At 47.0% G+C, this 17,572-nt stretch overlaps 1 protein-coding gene across 1 annotated transcript; it reads right to left on the reverse strand.

Moving 5' to 3' along the window:
• Positions 1–261: 261 nt before the first annotated feature.
• On the reverse strand, positions 262–12,662 carry MPZL2 (myelin protein zero like 2). The gene is made up of 6 exons (XM_034754743.1): positions 12,326–12,662; positions 7,223–7,389; positions 6,013–6,223; positions 5,607–5,751; positions 3,684–3,776; positions 262–3,126 (listed from the first exon to the last, which is right to left on the reverse strand). The coding sequence occupies exons 1-5, from the start codon at positions 12,396–12,398 to the stop codon at positions 3,716–3,718; spliced, it is 657 nt and encodes a 218-aa protein (XP_034610634.1). The 5' UTR covers positions 12,399–12,662; the 3' UTR covers positions 262–3,126; positions 3,684–3,715.
• Between the last annotated feature and the right edge of the window lie 4,910 nt (positions 12,663–17,572).

Genomic DNA, 17,572 nt, shown 5'->3' on the forward strand with positions numbered 1-17,572 from the left:
AGTTCATACTAAACATACACACTATGCAGTGTAGTTGTAGCATGTTGGTCCCAAGATATTAGAGAAACAAGGTGGGTGAGGTAATATCTTTTATTGGACTCTTGTCTCTCACACCAACAGAAGTTGGTCCAATAAAATATATTTATCTGACCCACCTTGTCTCTCTACTATGTACTGTGGCATCCATTGTTTTCTTACCATAATGAACTTGTGCAGTAAACCATCTAGTTTTTCAATTAAAAACAGGCAAGTAGGACATGCTTTAATACTAAAAATGGTTTATTTACATACAATGACTTGAAAAGCTCATTTAAAATAAGTTACAGTACAAAAGAATATCTGTCTGCACAGATGGGACACAGCCCCTTACTTACTGTATTTTCTCTGTGCTGAAACAAGTTTTACAGCAAAAAAAAAATGAAAATATCAAACGAGTCGATAACTAAGCAGCTGTTTGATTAGTATAAAAATGCTCATGCACATCATCTAGATACCGCCCATGAGTCTTGGTCCTACAAGTTGTTCCATGTGAGCAGCCCCTGCACCCAACCAGAGCCCTGTTGAAATAAATGGGTCTCCTCTCTATTGAAGGGGTCTGCCCAAGCAGAACAGCAGGCAGGATCAGGGCCTTGAAATTGACAAGCAGAATTAGACAATTATGTTTGCAGAAGAGGAAGTAGAGAAACTCTGAAACACAGAATGAAGGTAATACTGCTCTAAAAATTGCTATTAAAATGGGTAGCTGAATACAGATGGTATCTTCAACTATAGGATGTGAGTTTCCACAGCTGTGTCCAATAATTCAATTTAATCTGCAGTCAGTTCATTTGAAGATCCAAAATAGTAACAGTACAGACTCCATAGCTGTGACTTGCACTAGACCCTCTATATGATTTGGGACTTGGAGGACAGAAACAAATTTTGGGTCAAATGACATTTGGAGAGTTTGGATAAGTTGGGTTTACCTATATTAATGTCTTGTGCCCAATGTTTTGTTTTTAGTTTGAAGTGAGATTGAACTCTGTACAAATATGCTCCTTCCCCAACTCACTGCTCCAATCCTTCTTTCATTGAAGTCAATGGGAGCTTCGCAGGACCGGAGCCTTTTTAGCCCATGGTTTGAAATGTTCCTCCTTGGAATCCTGCTGTAATTGTATGTGGATCCCAGTTCCAAAGTTAGAGTTGTTCAATGAGGGCATAGAAAGGGTATAAGATCCGAGAGGAGAACAGTAGCTACAGCAGGAAGAAGCTGTTGGCAATTCATTTCTGCATTGGTTGCTGCTTCTTATAAGCATTCCAGTGCCCCAGCGTTGTGCTGCATACAAGCCTACTTATATTGCAACAAAATGTTATCCTTTAGTCACTTAGGGGTGTACGTTAAAACTCCTCTTTTATCCAAATCATCATCACTCATTGTCAGGATATGGGGGCACCTATTCCATTGTGTCAAAAAACAGAACAACTGTGTGTTGAGGACAGGCTGGTTTGCAGTTTCCCTAGGCTTACATTGTGATAGTTATATGGTCACAGCTTCTGACGGTCCACAAAATGAATTTATTTATGATACCCATGATAGGAAAAGAAAACGAACTGAGATAATGTAACAAGCATTTCACAGGCAGGGCCATAAAAACAAAACTACTTGTTAAACAAACAAGCTCATATTTTGATTTAATGCCAATTAAATACAGAAACAACTCTGAGGTGTTGATTATTTGTGTTTTTATTTTAAACTGAGATTTGCAGCAGCACTGAATCTGATGTGCTCACCACATATTTAGTAATAAGATGTGCTACTAGTAACCTGGAGCAGTAATTAGCATTGAGACAAATTCCTTGTGCAGCAATTTGCATATCTAAAAAGGGAGCTACTTGCATCACTGAGAGGTATCAGTGCTGCTTTGGACCTCCCAGAATCTTGATACAATGGAACCAAGCCATCAAACTTTGATATGAAATAAAACTTTACTGTGATTAGGCACAGCTGGTAGTGTTTATTTAGGAGAGATTCTAGGCTGGAACAGAAGTGGCTGTTGCAAGCCAAACTTGAAGGGCATCCACAAACTGTGCATAGGTCCTGGGAAACAACGAGGGGTGCTGAAGGTCAGGACTGAGGTGAATCAATAGAAATGAGTTCGGGGGAACCAGGTCTGGAACAGCAAAGGGAAGTCCGGATTTTGGTGCATCAGTAGAATAGGAATGGGCAGAGACTGCCATAGAATCTGCCCTCACTGCAGCTGATAATAGGCAGGGTTCTCAATCTGTCACTTTCAGACACACTAAGTCACCTAAAATGTCAAACAAAAGTCAAACTGAAAAATGCATCCACTTCTAAATACCATTCCAGCCAAAGAAACGGCACACGATCCAAAACTGTAACACTTTCCACTTGGCGTAACAATGGGATCAAAACCCCGTTCTTGCAATAAGCTGTCCCTGTGATCAAACTGTCATCATTCTTCTTTTTAGAAACATTTAAAGAGCTTGTGAGAAAGGAAAAATAGTGCAAACCAAATTTAAGAATTAAAGCGAGAACGAATAAGAGTGTGGCAAGCACAGACAGTTTGCAATGGGAATGGGTTAACCGTTGCACATTTTCATTCAGAGTGACTATCATTCTTCCCCCCCGCCCCCCCATTTTCTTTTCTACAAATATGGTGGGGGGCGAGGGGGTTGTTTTGTGGGGAGGGAGGGAAAAACAGTAAAAAAAAGTTCAAAAAAATTAAAGGCTTTTTTCCAACGTTCTTTCACAGACCAAAATGAGAATTTTGAAAATTCTGTTCCTGAATCTTTTAATTTCTTATAGTTCTCTTGGGATTTTTCCTCTTCAACAGAGTGAATCAAATGAAATTCTGCAAAGGACGTACATTTCTCCAAATGGCTACAATGGGATTGAAGACCAAAGACAACTTCACTGTTGTTAGGACAAGTTTCCCTGCGTTGTTTCAATGGAAGGAAAGAAGATCTCACACTGTATTTTAATCCCACCGTCTTGCCGTGGCACAGATTTTAAGGTGAACAGGGATACCACAGTTGCAGCATCAGACATCTGTAATTCAGCTTTGTTCTAACATCTGAAATCACAAGGATTAGCCATCTGCTTCTGAAACTTCTGCAGGGGAGAAGCTACGGGAAGGAAAAAAAAGACAACATATTACTACAACATTCTTGGGACTTAAAATAGTGAAGGCAGATGATGATATCAAAAAGTGGGAAGGTAAAATGATGTATAAATGCACCAGCAGAGCCTATTAGTAGCAGCAGGAATGTTTTTCCTGTAATGGCCTTAAAACAAGGAAGGCAAAGGGAATCTAAAAGCACAGATGAAAATGGCACTCTTATTTATCCACAAAACAGCTACATACTGGGTAGCACCTGTTCAAGCTTCCTTACCAATGAGCATCAACCCTGACCTGGAGAAACCTCCTGTAGGGTTGAGAGGGAAGTTGTGTCTCCATTGCCTATTCAGGCCTTGTTCGGTCTCTGAGGCTGCCAACGAGGAAGCCAGTCAGTACTAATGGTGACTACGGCAGTAGCAGTTTTTGTAATGTGGATACCATGACCTGTCTGCTAGGAACTTACCTGAAACTTACCCACTCATTTCACACAGGTCATGGAACAGCCACGTAAAAAGCCCTCTTCAAAACCTGCAGCGGGTCAGAAAGCTGTTAGAAAGCACTTACCTGCACTGTTTGTACTCTTTAGTCAGAGAACCTTAGTCTTCTAATGGGACAGCTCCCTTCTCTTCTGAACTCTTCAGCTTCTCCTTTTCCGTTCTAGAAAAGCCGAAAGCAGCCATCAGACGCCCTGCCCAACTGCCCCGGGTTCTGAGTCACAAGGAGGTAATAAGCAGGGATTCTAGAAATCCGTTTGCCTTGGAAAAACATGAAATTTGGTTTGTTTGTTTTTTTAAAACAATCTTTAGTTTTTACTTTTTTGAAAAAAATAAAAACTATTAATTAAATTTTAGTGAAGTGACAGCAGGGACCCCGCTGCCCAGGGCGTTTCATTTTACGCACAGAAAAACACGGATTTTTATATTTTTTTAAATAGGAGAATTCTGGGTTTTTTTTATCACTGAAAATTAGACTCCCTGGCAATAAGCCTGTTAAGTGGCAGGTCCACAGACAGCTCCTGGGGTCTACACTAGGGCGGAAGGGAGAATCTATCATTCGGATTTCAATTGGCTGTGACCCCTTCCCCAGAGGTATCCCTGCATAGGTGACACATCCCTCAGTCCCACTGTCAGCACAACAGCCCCCTTGATGTATCCTTGACCCATTCGCACTCTGCTAAATACCAGTTTGTGTTTGGCTGGAAAAGAAAATACCAGTCGTAGCACTACATGACCCACCCAAAGGTCCAGAGGGATGGAGGTGACTCCATCCCCGCTATTCAACAACCCCTGGAGATCTAGAACAGCACTAATCTCCACTGGTGCCCCAAATTTGTTCCCAACGCATCTCCTCAGGTGCCCCAGCTGGCTAGCCAGCCGGGAGAGCACAGGGTACAGTAACTCTATACGCTAGAAGACATGGTTTCCTGTAGGTTCCTTTATTTGCATGGCAAGTTCATTACATTAGTTGGTTACATGTGTTTAGGCCACAGCATAGCTGTATGTTCCTGTAAATTGCACAGTAACTCAATCACAGCTGGTTAGACATGATCCCAATCACTGCCCCACTTTCACCACCTAAACCTTTCGGACAATGGTTCCATTGTGATCAAGTCTTTTAATGCCACTACCCATAACACTGTTCTGCATTCAGCCTTCACTCTGGTCCCCCTGCAAACTGCTCACTAAACCCCAACACATCACCCAGCTGCAATGCCTTTAACTACAGAAACAACGAGGAATCCTTGTGCCACCTTAGAGACTAACAGATGTATTTGGGCATAAGCTTTCGTGGGCTAAAACCCACTTCTTCAGATGCATGGAGTGAAAAATACAGTAAGCAGAATATATATTCTAGCACATGAAAAGGACCCCTCATTGTTTTTGCTGATACAGACTAACACGACTCCCACTCTGAAACCTTTAACTACAGAGTATCTTGAGAGCCATGAGACAAGCAAATGCCATGGCCACCAGCTCCTTTTTACAGCGTTCGGATACTGACCCTTCCTACCAACCTGTAGCTGTTCAGTTTTAAGTGGCTGTAAGCTTTCCTGCTCCCTTCTAGCAAAGAAGCTAGTTAAATTCCTTCGGAGCTGTAGTTACACTTGATCAGAAAGTAATGAGTATTTGATGTACCCCTTGGTTTAGCAAACAGAAGCTCGGGTTTCTCCTAATCACACAGGACATATCCTCTGTATCAGCCACTACTCCATGGTGCTGTGCTTATCCTGTGAACAGGCAGAGCAAGCTTCCCCCACACAGACATCTCCACAGTTGGCTTCTATCCTGACTTGATGGACCCCCTCCAGGGATAAGAGGAGGAGCTCATTTACTCTGTGAGCTCCCTGGTGTGACTACCAACAAAGGGGCCAATTATTGCCAGTTGATGGTAGGTTTTGCACTATAGACTCTTGGCTGCCCCCGTGCTAGGCACTGGCCAGACCCCTATGAAGATATTTTGAGGTTTCCCAGAAGCCCCTGTCCTTACAGTTCTGTCTCCACCATCTCAGTGCTCTTCTCTTGCCGTCTGTTCCGATAGTGTCGCCAGACAACTACCATTATCACCACAATGATCATCAGAGCACAGGCAGACCCTATGACCAGAGCCAGGATGTGGATTTCCGAGAAATGCACTGCACAGAAGAGAAACAGGTGAGAGAGAGGGGAGCTTGGTTGGGAGGGGACTTAGCAGAGGACTGGGAGTCAGGAACTCCCGAGTTCAGTCCTTCCTCACCCACATCCCTTATTGCATTAATTTACTTTCCTGATATCTCCCTTTGGTAATCCCTTTCCCTTCGTGCATTCCCCCACACTTGGTAGGAGATCATCCACTTGTGCCAGTTCCCTGTACAGCTAACTTCATATTGACCACGACAGTGCCCCAGGCCACGTACCTTGCTGCACAACACGGAGTTGGATTTCGCCAATCGTGCCATCAACATCTGGCGGGTTCTTCACCTGGCAAGCGAACGTCCCATTGTCAGTGGGATTCAAGTTCCAGACGACGATGGAAGCATCGTTCCGGTCAATGTTCCCATCCCAAGTAACTCGCTCTTTAAACCGCCCACTGGTTGGGGGATAGGGCTCCTCATAGTAGTAGAGCACCTGGATGGTCAGAGAGGAAGCTTCATCATTACTGTGCAGTGAGACTGCGCCCTGCCCTGGGGAGGAGCAACCTGCCTGTCTGGAATTGTGCTCAAGCCCATTCTGCAAATGCTCAGAGCATTTATAAAACAGGCAGGACAGGGATCCCGGTGTCTCCATCTCAGTTTGGGGGCAAGAGGGGAAGCATGGATGGAAAGCAGCCATGCAAAGAAGCCTAGACAAGCATGGTGGGATGGGACTGAGGGGACGCGTCCCCCTCAAATTCTCTCTCCCCTGTTGATGTCTCCTTCACAGTGGCTGCAGGTGTCCTGCACCCTGACCCCATTTTCTCACCTCTGAAAGCAGCTGCAACTTCACATTCACCAGGGGCTAGTAGGGAGCCAGCAGGGCCCCCAGGTAGCACAGGCTGGAGAAGGTGCATGGCTCGGGCAGGCAGGCAGCTGTGCTGCGTCAGCCTCTCACAGCAGAGCTCAGAGACCATCTGACCCCTCAGGGGGGATCCCTCCTGGGGCACACCAGGTTCAGGCTGGCCCTCTCCTGACACCAGTGCTGAAGCTGTATTACAGGCATCGAACCATGGCCCTTGCTGACGTACTTCCCCTCCCACTGTGGCCAGGCAAAGTCACAAGCCAGACCTGTGGCTTCAGCAGGGACACAGGACCAAATCAAGCTGCGATGTAAGCAGGTGCAGCTGCACTTGGCCCCCAGCATTTAACCCTACACACCAAAACTACCAAAAAATGGTTCCTCTAGCCAGGTTCGATGGCCAGCAAAGATAGGACCTGAAACCAAAACTCACTGCAGAGGGGAATTAGTCAAAAGAATCTTTTAATCAGTTAAAGTCAGAGTCACCTACCCCACTTGCCTCTGCTAATCTGTATTCCCCACCCACACCCTCTATTGTTAGTTACACTCCCATTGCAGCAAGTTCTATGCAGCGGGAGAGGCTTGTATGAGCAATACCTTATCGCTCAACTGGAGCATAATGGTCCCACTTACAGACTCATGAGAGTTCATTCCCTGGGGCTGGAAGTTCCAGGTCACCGTCACACGCTGGCTAACTGGGCTGGAGCTGGAAAAGGTGCATTTTAAGCGTACATTGGTCCCATTCAGAGCTTCTACTTCCCTGGAAGTGTGAACTTCCACAGCTGCCACAGGCCAGAGTGCTGCAGGAAAAACAGGATGGAAATAAAAAAAAAAACGCTACAGTCTAAAAGAAAGCACCTCACCCTTTCTTGTCCACATTTAGGGTTTCTGTTTGGGGGTTTATTAATTTAATTGGGCGGGGGGTATTTTTAGCAATTGGGAGTTTTAGGTAGATGTCCAAAAATTGCAGGGGAGGAGTTTCAGGGCTCTCTATATATAGTGTGTGTAATGAGCAATCTTGGTAATGTTCCCTAGTGCACTTTAATTTAATACAGTTACAAACAGCACTAGATTAAAGCACACTAGGAAATCTTTCATGTTCCCTGGCAGGGTCTACACAGACCAACTGATGTGCAACACATTAATGTTCTTTAGAAAGCACACCTGTGTAGAATGCACTACCCTATTGTGTAGATGAGCCCTTAGATACAAGGAACCATTTCCAGTGTATTTCCATGTTTGTGAATAAACACCAATTTCATTCTTTGTGTGTCAGGGGTCTTTTATCAATATGTATCAGTTAAAACCAAAAACCAGAAGCCCTATCCACTCAATCTGGGCTGGTGCCTTCCCTATCAGCTCCTGTTAATAAATTACATTAAGAATCGCAACAAATAGATTTAATTGATAATGATCTTGCATGTATAGAATCTGAAGGAGCCCAAAGTGCTTCACAGACTTCATCAGCTGATACACAAACACAGCACAAGGATGACATCAGGGTGGAGTTGATCCTTCTGTCCTTGGGTAGGGCTTGGCAGCACTTCTCTATGGGAATGGAGGAGAGCTTGATCCAAACATGGCTTTTGGTCCCCAGTGCTTTGTACTGAAGAGGCATGGACTGCTGTAGTTCACGGCACTGGAAATGGTCCTTTTTTCCACATTTATAGACAACGATGCTTGCCCAGCAGTGCCTAAAGTCAGAGGGACTTCTGTGTGTGCACAGCATCTGTTTGCAGAGCAGCAATATACAGCCCTGTAATTCCATGACAGACATTTTAGAAGGTCTACAGAAGAATTCTTCCATTGACCTAGCTACTGCATCTCAAAGTAATTTTCCCGCTGTTGATACTCACCCCTACTTGTCAGCTGTTGGGAATAGGCCACTTCCACCTTGATTGAATTGGCCTTGTTAGCACTGACCCCCCCACTTAGTAAGGCAACTCCCATCTTTTCATGTGCTGTAATATATATACCTGCCTACCATGCATCTGATGAAGTGGGTTTCAGCCCATGAAAGCTTGTACATAAATAAATAAATAAATGTGTTAGTCTCTAAGGTGCCACAAGGATTCCTCGTTGTTTTAGTACCGTGACAGAATACCTCTTCTGTTGCTGTAGCAAGTGTCTACACTACAGCAGCTGTGCCACTGTAATGTTTGTGGGGTAGACACAGCCTCAGTATCCGGGACACATTCCAGCTGGGGTGATTACATTCTGCTTCTCTCAGTTCCCCATGCAGTCCCAATTGGAAAGAATACTCCTTATCGCCTCTTGTGTAGCACTGCTAAGTGCTGTTAAGCAGCTACTACGTCCTACTCCAGGCAGGGTGGGTGACGTCACTTCTTTACACAGTTTGTATTTATTACATTAAGCATTTCATGCACCGCAGGATGAATGGTGCTCAATGAATGCAAGGTGTCCCTGCTTGGGAGCATGCACAGCCCCTGCTAATATTGTTCCACAGTTACTGCCACCACAGCTGCTTGGTGGTGGTTTGGGGGGGTGGGTTTCTGTATCTCATTCAGGACGAAAGGTAACCTTTGTAAGGATATCTCAAAGAAACATCCGTAGTTAACCAAACCACCCCAGCTGCAGTTTATGAAAACAGGTTAACTCTACTAGGGCTACTAGAAAAGAGAAAAGGGGACTGGAAAGAGAGCAGAGAGAGAAGATGAAAAGGCTAACTCCTAAGGAGGCCTTTCAGCTTTGGAGTCCTGATTCTGCTCTTGCTCACACTACCGTAACTGCAATGATAGAGGCCATGTCTACACTACATGAACTACAGCCCCACAGCTACAGCACTGCAGCGACGTTGTAGGAGGCACCTCCTACAATGACAGGAGGGTTTTCCATCATTCTAGGATATCCACCTTTCCAAGCAGCGGTAGCTAAATCAACAGAAGAATTCCTCCCTTACCTAAGAACATAAGAATGGCCATATTGGATCCGACCAATGGTCCATTTAACCTAATATCTGGTCTTATAACAGTGGCCAGTGTCAGATGCTTCAAAGGGAATGAACAGAACAGGGCAATTATTGAGTGATCCATCCCGTTGTCCAGTCCCAGCTTCTGGCAGTCAGAGGCTTAGGGACACCTGGAGTGTGGGGCTGTGACCCTGATCATTTTGGCTAACAGCCATCAATAAAACTATCCTCCGTGATATTATGTAATTCTTTTTTGAACCCAGTTATATTTTTGGCCTTCACAACATCCCACAGCAAGGAGTTCCACAGGTTGACTGTGCATTGTTTGAAGTAGCACTTCCTTATGTTTGTTTTCAGCCTGCTGCCTATTAATTTCATAGCATAACTGCTGGTTCTTGTGTTATGTGAAGGGGTAAAGAACACTTTCCTATTCACTTTCTCCACCCCGTTCATGACCTAGCCACATCTACACCGGTGTTAGATGTAGCACAGTGCTCAGGTAGGTGACTTTTTCCCATAGCCTGGAGCACTGGAGCTATGCTGACCTAACCTTTAAGCGTAGAGGAGGCCTAAGTGACATTACTTCTAATTTATACCAGTGTGAGATCAGAATCTAATCAAGTTAGTTGCTAGAATCAAGCTAAAAGGGTTAAGCTATGTCAATAGAGGTGTTCAGGGAGATTTCACTTGAGTTAAGCTAAACCAATTGAGCTAACAATTGAAAAAGCAAAAAAAACACCTTTTTTGGCATGGAGAGAGGGCTTTAGTGACTGGTCACTCTGACACCTCCTGCATATTGCAGGCTGTGAACCTCGCCCACACTCCTGTAATAGACCCCTTCCCTAAATACACCTCCCTGACAGCAGGGTGACACCAATGAAACCAATCAGGAAACTCCGAGATAAGGCTGACATCAACCCTCGCCCCCCCAGCACATCGCTTGGGCACGCAGCACACACAGTGTTGGAGGAAATGTGAGAGAACTGTGGGGCCAATGTTACTTCCGTCTTAATTAATGTAGTGCCAACACTATGCTCTGCCCTGCACAGGGCACAAAGAAAGCCAGTCCCTGCCCCAGAGAACACAAAGGACAGACCCTGAGCAGACAAGACACAGTGCTGCCAACTCTTGAAATGTTATTTCAAGGCTCATTATAAGTGTTTTTTTTCTGGAAAAGGCCCAACTGCTGGAATCAGGTTATTACCTGAAAATCTCGGCTTTCATTGACAAGAGAAAAGTTTCCAGCCCTTGTAGTTTCAGAGAGAAGCCTGACAAACACGACCCCTTCTGCCCCAGCACCAGATGGCAGGTAAAAGCGCCCCAAACTTCTGATCTTTACATCTCACTGTTCTCTGAGGCCTGACATGCATGTGGTTGGCAATGCTGTGACATACTGGGGAATCCAGAAGTCAGTGGGGTGGGGTGTGGGGGGGTTGATTTTACTTTTCATAACAATTATAAACTCTTGTTGTGGGCACCTTGGAAGAAGAGGGTTTGAGTGGGGGCAGACAGTAGCTTGTGAGGAGGGACAGAGAGACTCTTCCCCCCAAAGTAGGCAGCAGGGGAAAATGCCCAGAGATGGGAGATAGCTTGAGGAGGGCTGTAGTCTCACCTGAGGGAAAGAGGTGTTACTCATCCGGAATGCCCACACAGTACAACACAGTGGCTTCACACAGCAACTGCCTTTGCCTTCGCTAGCTGCAAAACCCACGGAGCCTCCAGCTCATCAGCGAGACTCACAACAGGGAGACCTCCCCCTTCTGACCTAAATTCACCTCTTCCCAGCCTATTGTCCAGGAAGCTTTTTCCTGCAGAAAAGCACAACCATTCACCTGGGGTTGCAGAACATGGTTTTTACGCTAAGGAATGCAGCCCACCTTGCATTATGAGCTTTATTTCTTATTGCCCTCTACGCTACTGTATTCGGCAGTATCTGGTGAGGCTCTGAAATATCCAGAATGTAATTCCAAACCCTGGAATCTGGGCTCTTGCCATACTCCTCACTCAATTTCCAAAAAATAAAAATAAATTAAAAAACAAACAAAAAAACACCACAACAAACCATGCCATTTCCCAGCTATGTTCATCTTCTTGAAATCAGGACCTCATTCAAAAGAGGGAACACCTCAAATATTTTTTCATAGTTTTGCATTTGAAAATCTCTTTTTGGCAAAGATCAGCTTTTGCAGCTAAGTGAAAACCACCATTTTGAAAAAACACCTTAGTGCAAACTTGGGCTGTAGGTGTAAATGTTTTTCACAACCGATCACAGAAAATCCTGTGTGCATGCACACGTGCTGGAAGTGAAGTGACAGAAGCAATGTAAAACCACACGGGGTCTATGGACCAAATTCTGGATCTCTTATGCGAATGTAAACCCTGTAAAATTCCACTGAAGTCGGGGGTATTTATTCCAGATTTACACAGCTGCAATGGATCTGAAACCTGACCGGTCTCTTTAATAATCTCTTTTTAACAGAAGTGGTGAAAGCAGAGCAGTTCAAAGAGTAAAGTCCTCCTGGCTGGAGCAGGGACTGAGAGGAAAGAGCGTGTAACCCGAGCTCAGAATGCTCAGGCCTCAGTCTCTAGCTGGAACACACCTGAACCTGTTTGTCCAGGACCTGAGTCCATACGCAGTCACCCATGTAGCTCTCAGCAAAATCAGCCCCCAAAGACACTCAGCCACGGAAAGAAATGCCAGAGTTCTCCAGGCCCTGACTTTAGGAGGGAGGGAACTGGAAGAATAGGAGGGTCAAGCAAAGGAGGCAGCTGAGGCCAAAGGGGAAAACGCCCGAATAATTCCTTACCTAGGAGCTGTCCCCCAAGGAAGAGCACAGCCCCCATCCAGCTGGGGCCATGCACGGGGGGTGGCGGGTCCATACTCCAGAGACTGAGCAGGGAGATAAGGGAATTTCTCCGAACTGGGGGAGAAGGGAGCTCCCAGGAGTCCTACTGCCAGACACGCCACTAGCAAGAACTCCTTGCCTTGCCCTTCCCTCCCTGTCTGGGCAGCTCTCAACAGGCGGTGCTGCTCCTGCCTGAGTCACTCCCAGAGCGGCCCCAGCCTGGGAACTAAAAGTGGATCCACCACAGCTCTGTGCACAAAGCAGGCGGATTTTCCTTTCCCCTCTGTGTAGCAATCATCACTTCGCCCAGCTTCCCTCCTCCTCCCACTGGGAACCAGCCCTCTGGTTTTGGGTTGTTTGTTTGTTTTGTTTTTTTAGGCAGATTTGCTCCTAGAAGAAAGTCGACCCCAGGGTATTTACATACAGCAGAGAGCAGGATAGCGTGTCCCAGGCAAAGCAGAGTCAATATACAGGGTGCAGTCTCCATGGCAGCAATACAGAGCCCAGCAAGCCCTGCCACGGTTCCCTTTGCTCAGAGGGATCGTGTCCCTCTACGTGTACCCATCCCGCTAGGGCCGTGGTTCTCCAACTTTTGTACTAGGGGCTGTGAAGCTGAGTTCATTAATGTTTGTAAAGGGCTTTGAGATCCTTAGCCCAAAGTAAAAAAAACAGGAGTACTTGTGGCACCTTAGAGACTAACCAATTTATTAGAGCATAAGCTTTCATGGACTACAGCCCACTTCTTCGGATGCATACCCAAAGTGTTCTCGTTAAACCAGAGATTACACCATTTTCCAAACCACCCCAGCCCAGGGCTTGCATGGACAGGGCTCTGGCATCCTTCCCTGGCACTCAAACACCACAAGGAAACAGGAAGAGATGTTTTGCCCAGCAACATCTCAATGAAGCGTGATAGACACAAACACTAATTCCCCCCTTGTCAGTATTAGAGGAATGTAAATCACTTTCCAACTCACGGTGGTTGGGACCAGAAGTAGTTACTGTCTGATGTTCTGTGGCCTGTGTGAAGTCAATTGGATGTCTCAGTCCAGTTCCTAGTGCCCAATCCTCCACACGGCAGGTGGAAATCTGAGTCACGACTGGCACTGACTTGCTGACAGGCACAGGACTGAATAGACCGTGAGACCAAACTCCCCTCTCGCTCCAAGGGGGAGCCCCTGTAGCTCAGTGCTCAGGCACATTGCCAGAGGCAGCGTGAGGGAAACCTTGCCCGCCTGGCGCCTGTGCCATAACGTACTCGTTCCCCGAAAGGGCAGAACTAGAGGCAAGAGGCAGGAGACTAGGCAGGCTGATAATGAGAGGACTGGAGCAGGAGCTCTCAGATTTTTCCATAGTAGGAACCACATCCTCATCAAGAGGTTCTCTTGGGGACACCTCCCCATCACCATCCCCGAGCATCCTTGCTGGAAATGACTGAACCTTTTATGCAACTGAACATCTGGAAACAAAGGGAGAATCCCAGCACCATGTGCCCAGCCCGCTCTCTGCAGACCAACAGCATAGCTGGTCTAGAGGGCCTCAGTCCTAAAGCACGGTACATTTCTAGTTCAAAGAGTAACCGGTCCCTGTCCAGTCCACTCTGCACAGCATGTCACCAGACTTTCCCTCAGTTGCTATTCTGAGAACATTCTCTCCATTTCTTTCACTTCTACAAACCACACTTATTGGTGGTTTTTTGTTTGTTTGCATGGCGGGACATAGGTTTCCTGCCACCATCTTTGCTGCAGTGCAAACACTCAGTTTAGGTCACTGTCAGAAAATGTGCTGAAGGTGGTGTGTGTGTGATGCACCTATTCAGTCACACAACAGCTACGAGTTACGTCCTGGGACAGAGCACACAGGAGTGTTTTGGACAGAAGCAAGCTGGAAGGCAAAGGGTACATGAAAATGGCTTGGCTCCTGTTTGCCATAGGAAGTGGAAAGGGAGTACTTTTCAAGGGAGCTCAAGTGAAGTACACAGTAGTGATTTTATGATGAGCTGCAAAGCTTGGGGAAAGTTTCTGCAAGGCCTTGGAGGAGGTTAAATGAAAATGAGCATGAGCGGAAACAAAGCAGGAAAGACGACAACCAGCAACGGGGAAACCCTTTCCCTAGCTCCAATGTACGATGGAGAGCACATCTACCTGTGAGAGCAAGGGACTGGGCACTAAAACTCCTGGTCCTATTCCCTGTACTGCAGCTGAGGGTATGACCTTGGGAAGTTACTCCCCTCCTCTGTGCCTCAATTTCCCCTCTAAAATGGGAGATCATGTTGACTTGCCTCTGGGGATTGTGGGAGTTGATTACTATTTGTGAAATGCTTGGAGATCCCTGAAGAAAAGATGCTATATTAGTGCCAAGGGTTATTTCTGATCCTAAACATGCTCCGCTCACTACTGGGTCAGGGAGGGCAGGCTGTGCCCCCACCTGCTGTTTGAGGTGCAGTCCCAAGGAGCCCTTCCAGGCCTGTGTCTGTCTCAGGTACATATATGGCTCTCCTCAGCAGCACCCACGCAGGGCCTCACAGATGTGCCCAGGGTGTTGTGCCAAAGGAGGGAATTTGATAAGCGTTTCATAGCCCTCCCTGGTGTGAGGAAGTGTGTGCCAGGACATAGGAAGAGGCCCAGCTTTACCCATGTTCATGCAAGTTTGTTCTTGCAGACCCAAGTCATCACTTCACAGCTAAGCAGCAGCAGGGGAAACTGAACACAGCTGCTGCCCTGCCCCAGCCTGGAGCCACCAGTCTAGTGGGTGAGCTGATTACTGCAGGGACACCTCATGGGATAGGACGTGCCGGAGGGGGCCAGTCGTTATCATTTATGTTCGTTCTGCAGAACCCACAGCACCGAGGCTCCTGATACCACTGCAGGTTGGTCTAGAATTACTGTGCAGAGGAATGTGGCTTGAAGTCAGGCCTGAACTTGCAGCAGTTTGGCAACAGGCATCTGTTTTTAACCCTTCACTTTTGCCAGGCAGAGGCAGCTAGTCCACTCCCATTCCACAGACGCTCTGGCTTCCCGTTTTCAGGGGGTGCTGACCCATGGGGATCGCAGGGTAGTGGTTTCAGTGTAGATGTTTGGGCTCACGTAGGCAGGGAGAAGCACTGGGCAGGGCATGAACAGAACCACGGTGTGGACAGCATGAGATAATCTGTGACAACGCCTCTTAGAGACCACACTCCCTGTGGGAATTGATGCTTTTGCACCATGTCCCTGGAAATGTAGCTTTTTCTAGTTGTTCCTAGAGAAAGAAAAACATACTAGTGCCTTGATTATCAGCGGGCGGGGTCATATTTCTATAGCACCTTACATCCAAGCACTTTACAAACTCTAGAAAGACAGCACCAGAGAAATGCAGCCACCTCTGGGGTGTAGTGTAGCAGCTAGGAACATAACAGTGGGAAGGATGGGATGTTTGGACCTAGGATCCTGGAGCAAGGCCCTTTCTCTTCTTATGAAAACTGCCCAGAGGGATCTTTAATGTCCACGCAGACAACCCATCAGCTCCTGCTCAAACAAGTCAGCCTCACTGCCCTCCCACGGCTGGGAACAGAGCCCAGGAATCCTTGTTCCTGGTTCCCTGCTCCTTCAAGCAGCTGGACTCCACTGCCTTTGACTGAGATATTAAAAATCGTTTAAAACAGAGTAGGGAAATCCTGGCAGTGTGTCCAGGCAGGGCATGTCCCACAGATAAAGAGTGAAAGGCAGATTAGGAGACAATGACTAGTCAAGAGACTGAATTTCAAACCCAACAAAGAGCCTTCAGAGAAGGCTGGACAATGGCAGATGATTCACCCACTCCTCACCCCCTCTCAGTTCCTGTTCCTGGGCAGCAGCCCTCATTGGCCAGCCCCTGTCTTTCATTCACACTTTGATGGGAGAAGCACAAAAGCCCCAACATTAATTAACCTTTTCTGCAGACCATGAAAGCCAAGGCCCTGCTCTTCCTGTATTTCCTGAGAGGTGGGTGGGACTCAGCCAGACATTTCCAGTGCTGGAGTCGATCTCTTTGCTTACTTAGCAAGCGCAGGTCCCAGGAACTCCACATGGGATCAGCCACATGAATCATTTTCAGATGGGAGCAGGGTCTTGTGATGAAAGCGGGGAATTGTAAAGCAGGACTCTGGGGTTCTCTTCCTCGTTTTACAGAGTCCAACAGGGCTCATTATTCCTTAACAGACAGCATCCATATAGCTCTTTCCATAGTGGCTTGGGGGGCCACCGGACAGAGGTGCTGAGCACCCACAGCTCCAGCTGAGATTAATGGCAGCTGTGGGGACTCATCAAGCCCAAGGGGGTCTCAAGCTGGGATCCGAAGAATCAGTCAGTCTGGGCCTAATGACTGACAGTAGCGTGTCTTCTCACTGCCAGCCTTTGACCCCATCAGCTGACACCCCCCGTCTGTCAGAGACCATCAGTACAAGAACCGGAAAGGGGACAAGGGCAGTGGGTTGTGCTGAAAGGTGAACGATCAGACTGGAGGGGGATTACTGGGGCAGTTCCCCAAGGAACAGTGTTGGGACGGAGCTGATTCAATATTTGTATCAATGGCCTCGGCCCAAGAAGTGGGCATGTGCTAACGAAGTTTGCTGATCATACCACGGTGGCAGGATCAGAATATTGCAGTGGGAAGTCTGGAGGGCCTTGGGGAGGGAGGGGGAAGGCAGAAATGGGACGCAATAGTACAAAGCGCAAGGTCAGGCACTTAGGGCCGAACTGTAAGAATTGCTGCTACAAGCTGGGGGCTCATCAGCGGGAAGTGACAGTGGAGGGGTGTGGGTGTAAAGGGGCTCACTCACCCCACGTTCCTAAGAGGCTGGCAGGGGAACTCAGGCCCTCCCTCTATGCTGGTGTCCAGCCCAGGGACCCTGTAGCTGGCAGTTAAAGTCTCCTCCCTCTGACTCCTAGGCTGCTTCCCATCTCTTCTGTTCCCCACAGAGTGACTGTAATCTTTGTCTTTGGCTGATTTTTGATGCAGCAGCCTCATCATACAGCTCCTTCCTATTGCAAACTACCTGGCTTTATAATGACTATGACCCAGCCCCTCCCCAGCTGGGCTTCACCATCAATTAACTGCTCTCTCCAACCAGGTATGTTAATTGGCCTCTCAGGCCCCCATTAGCCCCTTCAGGGCCTGTGTGGGGTACACACGCCATCACAGGGTCAACCCCAGGATGACTGAGCCACCAGTGTGAGGCAGCTGTGAAAA

Source organism: Trachemys scripta, chromosome 21 (genome assembly GCF_013100865.1).
Source record: "Trachemys scripta elegans isolate TJP31775 chromosome 21, CAS_Tse_1.0, whole genome shotgun sequence".
Classification (NCBI taxonomy): domain Eukaryota; kingdom Metazoa; phylum Chordata; order Testudines; family Emydidae; genus Trachemys; species Trachemys scripta.

What these genes read in the sequence shown, in the direction of transcription:
- MPZL2 (XM_034754743.1), bottom strand. Translation starts at nt 12,398, where the DNA reads ATGGACCCGCCACCCCCCGTGCATGGCCCCAGCTGGATGGGGGCTGTG. An exon ending in GAATGAACTCTCATGAGTCT is followed by an intron (nt 6,224 to 7,222) that starts GTAAGTGGGACC and finishes CTGACCATCCAG; the next exon opens with GTGCTCTACTACTATGAGGA. An exon ending in ACTCCGTGTTGTGCAGCAAG is followed by an intron (nt 5,752 to 6,012) that starts GTACGTGGCCTG and finishes TCTTCTGTGCAG; the next exon opens with TGCATTTCTCGGAAATCCAC.